The sequence below is a fragment of the Cnephaeus nilssonii genome (genome assembly GCF_951640355.1).
Source record: "Cnephaeus nilssonii genome assembly, chromosome: 18".
Lineage (NCBI taxonomy): Eukaryota > Metazoa > Chordata > Mammalia > Chiroptera > Vespertilionidae > Cnephaeus > Cnephaeus nilssonii.
The window spans coordinates 10598151-10610429 of record NC_137089.1 but is presented as its reverse complement, the minus strand read 5'-3'; the positions used below and the strand labels follow the sequence as shown (position 1 = coordinate 10610429).

General features: G+C 41.1%; 1 protein-coding gene across 2 annotated transcripts in view; it reads right to left on the bottom strand.

The window, feature by feature from the left end:
• Positions 1–12279, bottom strand: part of CPQ (carboxypeptidase Q) — a 372988-nt gene that overhangs the window by 212503 nt on the left and 148206 nt on the right. For both annotated transcript variants that reach the window (XM_079796014.1, XM_079796013.1), the window contains exon 4: positions 8022–8229. In XM_079796014.1, the coding sequence (XP_079652140.1) occupies positions 8022–8229 (208 nt within the window). The remainder of the gene's footprint in view (positions 1–8021; positions 8230–12279) is intronic.

Here is a 12279-nt window from a genome sequence, read left to right as displayed (position 1 = left end):
AGACCCTCTGTGGTCCTTCCTGATGTGCCTCTCCTCTCCTATTTCTCAACTCCTTGCTTTTGCATAAGCTCTTCAGAGAAGGCTAACAATTACTGAGGGTCAGAGAGGCAAAATAGTCCACCAACAAAATGAAAGAGGTCGGATTTGAATTCTACAGGCTATGTTTCTAATTCTACAGGAAGCACAGTGCTATCCTGCCCACCCAAGGCTATTGCTGCAATTCTCGTGCCTGACATACCAGATTATTAATTGCGTGTTGAATTAATGAATAGTTGAAAAAATTTATATATAAAAAAATCAAAGCATAAGTTACCCAATGTATCTTAGGCCTCTACCCTACCATTTCTCAAAAAGTTTGGGGAATATTGTAAAACTACCTCTTAAAAATTCCCAGTGCACATTAGTACATGAAAGACTAAGAAATGCCACAAAAGAGGAGTTTGTTTTACTTTTTTGAAGAAAAGCTCCTAACTGTGCTTGAATATAGCATATAAAAAATAAAAACACCTACCAACTCCCCCTCCTTTGTAAAACAATAAAAGGGCTCCCACTATGTCTTGTTGCTATCTAACAGTCTGCAGTGTGTACCACCAGTCTGATGATAATCTCTAAGTTTTTTATTAAGTAATATAATTTTATGGCTTTCCTGATTTTACAGACAAGGTCTCCATTCTATAGCTGAAGGATTAAGTGGCCCAAGATCACTCAGCTTATTTGTGACAAAATAAAACCAGAATCAAGCCTAGCAAAACCCATCCAGTGTCCTTTCTACTACTCCGCATCAGTGATGCTCAGTCTGGGGTGACTTTTGTCCAATGTCTGAAGAGATTGGTTACAACTATAGGGGATGGAGGAGGAGGATGCTTAATATTCTACAATGCACAGGACAGATCCCCAAAGCAAAAAATTATTTGGCCCAAAATGTCAATAGTGATGATGTTGAGAAACCTTGACCAACACTGAAAAAAGAAAAAAAGAAAGAAAATAAAAAGTGACCTGTTCGGTTAACAAAGTAGAGCTTCCACTTCAATGTCTCCCACAAGCCTGCACAGTGCTGCAGCATATTGGAAATAATACTGGCATATGAAACTGGAATTGTTTTTTGAATCCATAAAAATAACTGCTGTAAGAAAAAGGCATGCATAAAAAAGCAATTCCACTCATCAGGGCTCTATCAAAATGGCTTTGGATAGTATCAACCAAAAGAGAAAATCTAACACATTTTTCTTTTCCACACAATTCCCTCATAAGAATACTTGACTATGTTAACATTTCTAAATATTGCATTTACTAAGCAAGCCTCAGAATAAGGCATAGGAAATTACTGAGGAAGGGGGGGAAAAAAAGGCCAGTCCCTAGAGCAGTGATGGGCAACCTTTTGAGCTTGGTGTGTCAAACTTCGCCAAAAAACTGAGCATAACTTGGGTAGTGTGTCACTTTGAGGAAAAAACATTATTTCGCAAATGTTTCATCCTCAGGAGCAGCAAATGTTTCATCCTCAGCATGCGGCCGCCTCAGTGGCTGCGTGTCATCAGAAATGGCTACGCGTGTCAGTGCTGACACGCGTGTCATAGGTTCACCATCACTGCCCTAGAGTAAGAGTCAATACTGTGAGACAGTCTCTCCCTCAGGTGCATGAAACCCCTACCTCCAGGTAATTTGCCCTCTTTGCCAGATCAGTTTTAGTTCAACCCTCCTTCTGTGTTTGTTTTCTTGTGTGAGTGGGATGCCCTGAAAGCATCAGATGCAGGAAAGGACTATTTGGGATAATGTCAGAACACTGTCCCCCACACCAGGTGCTATACAGAGGATGCCCACAGGGCAGTCCCGGCTTCATAAGAAAGCCCCAGCTCTCAGGAGTATCTTCTCACCAGTTTCCTCTTCTGGTTAATATATTACAGTTAGGTAAGGTGTTATCATTGGGGAAGATGGACAAAGGGTACATCCAAATTCTCAACACAGATTTTGCACTTTCTTGTGAGTCTAAAATTATCTATCTATCTATATAAAAGCCTAAGCAACCATCACAACTGAATGGACGACCGAACAGGCTGCGTGGGGCGACTAGGCCGGCAGGGGGGTTAGTGAGGGGCGACCAAACGACTGAGCAGCAAGCTGCAAGGGGCGACCAGGCCCAGAGGGGGGTTAGTGAGGGGTGACCAAACAACTGAGCAGCAGGCTGCATGGGGTGACCAGGCCCGCAGGGAGAGAGGTTGGGGGTGACCAGGCTGGCAGGGGGGGCAGTAAGAGGGGCAACCAGGCTGGTGGGGGGGCAATTAGGGGTGACCAGGCTGGTGGGGGAGGGCAGTTGGGGGCAATCAGGAAGGCAGGCAGGTGAGCAGTTAGGAGCCAGGATCGGGCCTAAACCGGCAATCAGACATCCCCTAAGGGGTTCTGGATTGGAGAGAGTGCAGGCTGGGCTGAAGGGACCCCCTCCCTGTGCACGAATTTCATGCACCGGGCCTCTAGTTTCAAAATAAAAAGGTTGTTTGTTTTCTTAAATGATGTAATTGGTAGTAGGTCGATTTTGGTTTTGGCTGTGGTCCTTTGCTAAAACAGAACCACCTGATTATCTGATTGGTGAGTGAAAGAATATGAACTGGGGCGCAGGGGAATAAAGCAGGGGTCCTCAAACTACGGCCCGTGGGCCACATGTGGCCTGCCAAGGACATTTATCCGGCCCGCCAGGTGTTTTTGCCGCCGCTGCCTGTCCTGCTTAGCAGCCGACTCATCCCGGGCCCGCAGTGCACATGTGTGGAATGTGCGCCACACTCTTCGACTCCCCTTCAACGGTCTGAGGGACAGTGAACTGGCGCCCTGTTTAAAAAGTTTGAGGACCCCTAGAATAAAGCATCATAAAGAGTCCTTAACACCACAGAAGGCGTCACCCATCAGATCCTCTTCCAAAGAGAGGAGGAGCTAAAAAGGAATAAGAACCGAGAAAGGAAACTCCCCCCAGTGATACCAACAACAAGCAAGGCTTAACTACAAGAAGACTGCACATACAGCCCACAAAGGGGTGCACCAAGAGGACCCACCACAGGTAACGGGGGAGGCTGAGCTACTGGGCTCTGCTAAGACACCTAACACACAAAGCAACTCCATCAACTCAGGGAAGCAGCTAAAATGCGGAGACAAAGAGGCAGGCTACAATTAAAGGAAATGGAGGAAAGCAAAAGACTGGATATAGAGTTCAAAACCACGGTTATAAGGTTTTTCAAGAATTTCCTAGAAAATCCCGATAAATTAAACGAGAACCTTGAGGACATGAAAAGGGATCAACTAGAAATAAAGCATACACTGACTGAAATAAAAAATATTATACAGAGACCTAAAAGCAGACTAGAGGATCACAAGAATCAAGACAAAGATTTGGAATACCAAGAAGCAAAAAACACTCCTCTGAAAAAGCAAAAAGCAAAAAGAATACAAAAAGTTGAAGATATTGTAAGAAGCCTCTGGGACAACTTCAAGCGTACCAACATAAGAATTATGGGGGTCCCAGAAGAAGAGAGAGAGCAAGATACTGAAAACCTAATTGAAGAAATAGTGACAGAAAACTTCCCCCACCTGATGAAAGAAATAGACTTACAAGTCCAGGAAGCACACAGAACCCCAAACAAAAGGAATCCAAAGAGGACCACACCAAGACACATCATAATTAAAATTCCAAGAGCAAAAGACAAAGAGAGAATATTAAAAGCAGCAAGAGAAAAACAGTTAGTTACCTATAAGGGAGCACCCATACGATTGTCAGCTGATTTCTCAACAGAAACTATGCAGGCCAGACGGGAATGGCAAGAAATATTCAAAGTGATGAATTGCAAGAACCTACAACCAAGATTACTCTACCCAGCAAAGCTATCATTCAGAATTGAAGGGCAGATAAAGAGCTTCACAAATAAGAAAAAGCTAAAGGAGTTCATCACCGTCAAACCAGAATTATATGAAATGCTGAAAGGTATTCTTTAAGAAGAGGAACAAGAAGATAAAGATAAAAATTATGAAGAACAAATAGGTAACTATCAACAAGTGAATCTAAAAAAACAAGGGAATAAAAAATCTGATGAACAGTATTAACTGGTGAATATAATAGAATCAGGGGCATAGAAAGGGAGTGGACTGACAATTCTCAGGGGAAAAGGGGAGTGGGGAGTGCGGGAAGAGACTGAATAAAAAGCGTACACCTATGGAGGAGGACACTGGGGGGGGGGGTAAGGGCAGAGGGTGGGGTAGGAACCTGGTGGAGGGGAGCTATGGGGGGGGGGAAAAGAGGAACAATTGTAATAATCTGAACAATAAAGATTTATTTAAAAAAATAATAAATAAATAAATAAATAAATAAAAGAACCGAGAAAGACTTGATGGAGGGAAAATGCGAAGAAGGAATGGACCCAGCACAGGAGGGTTTCTCAGGTGATAACCCGCATGAGAGCTATAAGGAAACTCTGACACAACAAAGGACAATATTTATGAGAACTCTGTGCCAAAAAAAAGAGATGGTGGGGAAAAAAGCATGAAACTAAGACACAGTTTCTCCTATGTAATGACTTGGTAGGTAGAGATGGCCCTGCCTGTATCCCGAATCAACCTCCCTCAGATTTAGACACTATCCAGCTAAGGTATGCCCAGGCATAATGGAACATCCTCCGGGTAGGAAGAAATGGGAGTCAGGAAATCTGGAGTCACATTCCAGATTTGTTCCTCTCAGGAATTTGTGTCCCCTGGACCCTGGGACAAGTCACTCATGGATTCAGTTTGCTCACCTGAAGGTCAGGGAATTGGTACTGGATTACAAAGACCCCTTACCGCTCTGTCCTGGCCTCTGTCTAAGACTCTTTTAAGTGTTAGGATAAACCCCATCCTATCTAATAATAGAGTAACATGTAAATTACCATCACTCCGCTACGCCCACGATTGGGCGGCGGGAGGCTGGGGGGCGGGACTCAGGGTGGCCTATCCGGCCATTGAGAGGCACGGATCCGCTGCCACTGAGGGGGGCTACCCTGCTGTTGAGAGGCGCAGGGGGCAGGACTCCCGCCCCCTGTGCCTCTCAACGGCCAGATCCGCGGCCGCTGAGGGGGCCTGCCGCGGACACCCAGCTGCGCCTCTCAATGGCAGGGTAGCCAGGTGTCCGCGGCAGCCCCCTGCGCCTCTCAACAGCAGGGTAGCCCCCCTCAGCGGCTGCGGACCATCAAAAGCGTGGGAGCTGGGTGCCTGTCTACTCCGGCACCAGGCCTTTCAGAGCCAGAGGCTTCTGAAAGGCCTGGTGCACCAGGGGACAGGCACCCAGCTCCACCGCGAAAAGCGAAAGTGTGTAGGGGACCCTACACGTGCATGATTCAATCATGCACTGGGCCTCTAGTTGATTTAATACAAAATAAAACCTATTCCTGAATGACAACCAGTTTCCTATGAGTTTTCCAATGCAAATCAGTTCCTTAATGAGTGGGAGCAGAACTAATATTGCTATTTTAGCACCTGGAGGATCAGCTCAGAAGTCAAAGAGCTTTCATTCTCACTCTCAGCCTCATTCCCAACTGCAGATGGGCCTCGAAGGTGTGGTTTCCCAAGAATTAAACTGAGAGAAAGGAATGTAGACACCTAATGCCAGAGCTCCCTAGAAGACTGTTTCCCCAATGAATGCACGCGTCAAAGTGTTCAAGGTCTGCTGAACCCTCCAGAACATGTTCAAATTACAGAGGAGCAGTTTATAAAGAGGTCAAGTGAAGAGAGAATTTGGGATTTAGAGGAGTCAAACATGCCACCGTGGGTGCTTTAGGGAGAGGGTAGGATTAATGTGTGTTAATATCCCTATTCTGCCATTTTCACATATAAAACCCAATAATGTTTATGTAGTATTGGCATTTTTAAAAGCCTGTGGTTGCCCTGGCTAGTGTGGCTCAATTTGTTAGAGTGTCACCCGGTACACCAAAAGGTGACAGGTTCTATTCCCGGGACAGCAATACCCAGGTTGTGGGTTCAATCCCTGGCACAAGCAAGAGGTAACCAGTTAATGTTTCTTTCTCACATCGATGTTTCCCTTCTCTCTCTCTCTCTCTCTCTCTCTCTCTCTCTCTCTCTCTCTCTCTTCCCCCCCCCTCTAAGATCAATAAAAAAATTAAAATAAAAGCCTATGGTTAATTCAGTCCATGCTTATGGCTTGATTATGCAATGTGGTTTTAAAATGTGTTCATGCTTCATCAGCCACATATATACTTTTCCAGAGCTGAAAATCACACCTTGTCCATGGTTGTTGGGCCACATCAAAAGGATTTTTTATGTGCTAATTGCTTTCCTTTCATTAAGGTGCTGTGCATGATAATGAGATGTAATGGGTTGTGCTAGGTGTTTGCAATGAATAGCTTCTATCAGCCACTGTATGATTGTTAGCCCAACTTCAATTCACCAGGATGTTCAACCTGTAGGCAGAGTAATGATAATTTCTATAGAACCTCTTCTTTTTGAGAGAGAATTTCCATTGCAACTAATCTCAGCATTATTTAGCACTATTCTTTAATAGAATGTGAAGTAAGGTAACGAGGATGTGTCAGAGATGCGAGTCAACCTAATGTATCAGACCAACGTTTGTGTCACTGTCAGCATTACTGATAATAAAAAATATAGTGGGATGATTTTAGAAAAGTTTGCCAGAATTTAGGAAAGTTGAACTCCCTTATCAGCCAATGAAGGTACAGTTCTTAGCTGGCATTTGAATCTCCATCATACATTCCCTTTCCCTCTTTCTTCATTCTCATTTTCTATTCGATATGAACAGTATTATATAATTTATTCTCAATTACAATTGCCTCCTATTTAACTCTTCTCCCTCCTTATCTCTTTTGCTTCTCAGATCACTCACCCCAAAGTTTATCTTCATCAGAACTTTTGTCCCACAGGGAAAAGGAGAGGGGGGCTGACAGCAGGGAAGACCACTGTCATAAAAAAAAAAAAAAACACTCAGAGGGAGATTAAAAATGGAGGCAGAGTAAGTGGATGCTGCACGGACATGCTCCCAGGAACAAACTGGAGTTACAACTAAAATACAGAAAAACTTCCCAAATAATCAACGGAAAACTCGCAGGAAAGAACCCTGACACCCGAGGACAGAAAGTGGAGATCGCATAGAGACTGTGCATGTAACATTATTATATTTAAAATCCTTTTTCTTGAAATATTAATGTTTATTGCATGGAAAAAATAAAATTTGATTTACATTAAAATAAATAAATTTCTTAATTTGCAAAAAAACAACACTCTGAGCTGCATTGCAAAAAATACAGAAGTAAGGGAGAGATCAGAAAAAAATCAGGAGGGAAGTATCAAGGGTCTGAATTAAGACAATAATGACAGTAAAGGCAAGGTGATAACAGATTTTTAAAAAATATGCTGAAAGTGGACTAAATAGGATGCAGTACATGGCTACAGGACAGTGATAAAGAAGAGAGAATAAAAAACAATGTGAAGTTTCCTAACTGTGCTGAGAGGTAGATAGAGTTAGTTCCTTTAACAAAGACCAGAAACGAAGGTGAGGTGTCTGGTCTGAAGGAGTTGAGGTGTTCAGCTTTGGACATACAGGGCTGTATTTAGGACTCATGTCCCATATGCCAATGGCAATCAGTGTTTTTCATGGGCAGGAAACTTCTAGATTTCAAGAGAATTGAGATAAAGACAGTCCTCCAGCCATTTTCTCCTTTTCTTCCTCTCTTCATTTTACTGGGGGGGAAATATGTTAAGAAGCTACTGCGTGCCAAGCCAGCTTCAAAGGGAATAAACACAACACATATGCACAAATATTGCCCTCAGCTATTCAGAGGTTGGATTTCTACACCATGGATCCTATTCCACTCTTCCATTAGTCTTTCCTTTCTTCAGTCCATGTAGTAAAACTTTCGATGGGAAAAGGTATATATATGAAGCATCTGCAGTGAATAAGTGTACAAAGACCATCTCTGCAGACTCATGTTATCTCTGGACCACAACTCCCTATTCCCAGACAATCTACTGTCTCTCTCACTCACCTGCTCCGGATACTTGCTACCAATGATCTCTGCTACAGTGTTGAAGGAATCAGCATCTGGATAGTTCTTTGCCCCCATCTTCAGCTGAATGACAATTTTGTTCCCACGAGAAACCATTCTTGACATCATTTCTGCATCTTCCACTGTAATGCAGGCTGTTGGGATCTGGGGCACGCCATCCTGGTACTCCTGAACACCTGTGTGAGGACTGGAGAAAATACACCACCAGGTTACCTTGGAAGCAGAAATAAATCACCAGTATTGTTTTAAGTGACTGCATTTGACATTTGACTTTCACTGATCTCTGTTTGCATATGAGGAATAGGACAAGTGGGCAATATTGCTTCTTTTTGGAAAAATAACTTAGAAACTTCCATTTAATAATTATCTCATGGAAAATATTACATGAAATTTATTTTGATAATTTGGATGATCCTTTAAAATTTCAAAATGCCTCAAACTTGGAAGAACATGAAGATTGCCTTCATGACTAAGGGGTTCCAGGAGATAAAGGGAGCTTTGGAGTCCATCGAGGCTGCAGACCAGGACCCCACACATCTGGGAGAAAACTGGTCCAGGTACACCCAGCTCTCTGGTCACTGGCTGGCTCTGGGGCTATTCTCTTCTCAAACCCAGAGGTCCAAATCTATAGCCTTGAATTGTGGTAGAACACTTTGCAGGAAACTGTAGAACAATGGGAAACATTTGTGTTCCTATGAAGAAACGTGCTGAATAAACCTAGGTCCCTGATTGTACTGCTATTGAAAAAATATATAAAAAATGATTATGCTTTTGGCACTAAAGAATAAATATTACTGCAACAGGTTAAGTTTTCCCTGCTAATTTACTAGAAACAGTTGGAAATGAAATTTATATTAATCTACCGTTGATTCAAACTCTAATGTGCTAATCAAGTTTGATAAACTCATTTTCTAAAATTGCTCTTTCAAACTGTCCATTTTTACTCTCCCAGATTACAAACTCCCTCAGGACCAAGCAGGCACAGCTTCTCAGTGCACACCTCATTCTATCACCCATTCCCATCTCTGTCAAAGCACAAGCTAACAGCTCCCTTTTAAAATTAATTTTTCTCTTCATATTTGGTTCAGATTCTCTCATGTTTACAGAAAAGCTTTTCTTATACATAAACACAACAACCCATTATCATTGTTTTCTTGGTGTTACTATACTGTCGTCACCACATGTCAGGTGACTGTTTACTTACTTAGAGAAATTGCATGACAAAATGATAAGAATAGGCTCAGGAGCAAAACTGTCTGGGTTCAAATCTGGGTTCTGCCACTTATTGCTAATTGACCTGGGGCAAATTAAGTATCTTTGCTTTAGTGGCTTCATCTATAAATGGAGGTGATAATAATAATACCTATCTCATAGATGTATTTTACACATTCAATTAATCTATACAAGTTAATCACTTATTTAGGAACATAGTAAGCACTCAATAAATGTTAAATATTTATTTTATCACTTGTCCATTACATGATCCCTATAAAGACTGTGTAATCTCAAGTCCTTAGTAACATCTGAGTATACCTTTTATAAATATTCCTTAAATGTTGACTAAACATGTTAATCTTTATCAAAAGGAAGACAAATGACTTTTAAACTCAAGACTTGTAATACAGAAGCTCAGAATCGGAATCCCTGTTGTGGAATATGCCTGATGTACGATAACTTCTGGTTCAGGACAGGCTATGCAGTCACAGACTACATCACCCCCTGGCTCTACCTTTCTCTACCTGCCTAATACCAAGCAACTTAGATTACCACTCTGTTTCTGAGTTTCCTCATATGTAAAGTGGAGAAGAATATTAGTATTGACCTTATTAGAGTGCTATGAGGAATAAAAGACATAGTATATGTAAAGAATTTAAAACAGGGTTTGGCCCAGCCTGTGTGGCTCAATGGTTGAGTGTCAATCCATGAACCAGGAGGTCACAGTTCAATTCATGGTCAGGCACATGCCCAGGTTACAGGCTCGTTCCCCAGTGGGAGTTGTACAGGAGGCAGCCAATCAGTTATTCTCTCTCATCATTGATGTTCCTATCGCTTTCCCTCTCCGTTCCTTTTCCTGAAATCAATAAAAACATTTTAACAAATAAAAATAAATAAATAAATAAATAAATAAAATAGGATTTGGCACATAGTGATTATTTAGTAAACATGTTATATTATTATTATTCCTTCAAGGCTAATTTCCCCCCACTGAATTAGTAATGACCAAAAGTACTTTGAAACATGTATGAAGACCATCTAATATCATATTATCTCATGTGATGTCTAAGATTCAAGAAACTCTCCTTGTGCTCAGACTCTCTTACTCAAGAGGTCATTATAACATTTCTGAACAGGCTCCTTAAAAAATGTTTCTAAACAAATCTGTACTAATATGTTACAGGTAAGTGTTCTTAAAGAGTAGACAGGGATCAGGGCATGCATCCATGGCTCCAATGAGGAAAATGGCACTGAAAGGCATCTTCCAACTGTGGTTCCAAATTCAAGATATAAAGGCCTTATAATTGTTTCTGCAATTGAGTATGTCTCCCACTGGTGGAATGTCTAGCCCTGTTTACTAGAAGTAGGCAGAATGAAGAGTCAACAGTTTTATTTGGAGTCCTATACATTCACTGTCAATTGCCCTACAGAGAAAGATCAACATAAATACCACCTTCATGACCCACCTGCAACTTAAAAATAGCAAAGGGTAAATTATAAAGAAAGCCATAAAAATACATTTAAAGATTAATACCAATTCTTCATAAAGTCTTCTAAAAAATACAGGACAAGGGAACACTACCCAACTCATTCTATAAGGTCAGCATTACTGTCTTCAAAACCAAAGACATCACAAGAAGAGAAAACTATAACCCAACATCTCGTGAATATAAGTACAAAAAATCCTCAAAACATAAGAAAACTGATACCAGCAACATATAAACATATGAAAAGGATTACATACCATTGCTGAAGTGAGATCTACCCCAGAAATGCAAGATTGATTTAACATCCAAAAATCAATCAAAACAAAGCTGGCAGACTCATACTTCCAAATTTCAAAACTTATTACAAATCTCTGGTAATCAAGAGAGTGTGGTATTGGTATGACATATAGATTAACAGAATAGAATTGAGTCCAGAAAGAAACGGTTATAAGAATGGTTTCCTCCAAATAAGATATATAAATGGATATTCCCCACATGACAAGATGCTGAATATCATTAGCCATAAGGGAAATGCAAATCAAAACCACAATGAGATGTCACCTCACATCCTCTAGAATGGCTATCATAAAAAAGACAGATAAAAACAAGCATTGGCAAAGATGTGGAAATATAAAATGGTGTAGCCACTTTGAAAAAAAATTTTGACAGTTCCTTAAAAAGTTAAACATATAGTTACCATATGACCCAGCAATTCTACTTCTAGGTATATACTCAAGAGAAATAAAGATATATGTTCACAAAAAATTTGCACACCAATGTTTGTGGCAGCATTATTAAAATAGTCAAAAGGTGGAAACAAGCCTAACGTCCATCAACTGATGAATGGATAAACAAAATGTGGTATCCCCATACAAGGAATATTAATTAGCAATAAAGAAATAATGTTTATCCGAAGACATCAAAAATACAAATTTGAAAAATATATACATCCATATGTCCATCACAGAATTATTTACAATAGCCAAAATATGGAAGCAACCTAAGTGCCCATCAATAGACAACTGGATAAAGAAGATGTGGTATATATATATATACACACACACAATGGAATATCCCTCGGCCATAAAAAAATGAAATCTTACCATCTGTGACAACATGGATGGACCTAGAGGGTATTATGCTAAGTGACATAAGCCAGACATATGATTTCACTTGTATGTGGAAGGAATCTAAAGAACAAAATAAATGAACAAACAAAACAGAAACAGATTCATACAGAGAACAAATTGATAATTGCCAGATTGGGAGGCTGGGTAAAGAAGGTAAAGGGATTAAAAAATACAAATTGGCAGTTACAAAATAGTTATGGAAATAGGAAGTACAGCTTAGGAAATATAGTCAATAATCTATACTAATAAAAGGGTAATGTGCTAATTAGACCGGGAGACCTTCCGGACATCCTTCCAGACAAAGCCATGGTGACGGGGCCGATGCAGAGGCAGTTGGGGATGATCAGGCCAGTGGGGGGGGGCAGTTGGGGGCGATCAGGCCGGGAGGGGGGAGAAGATGGGGGT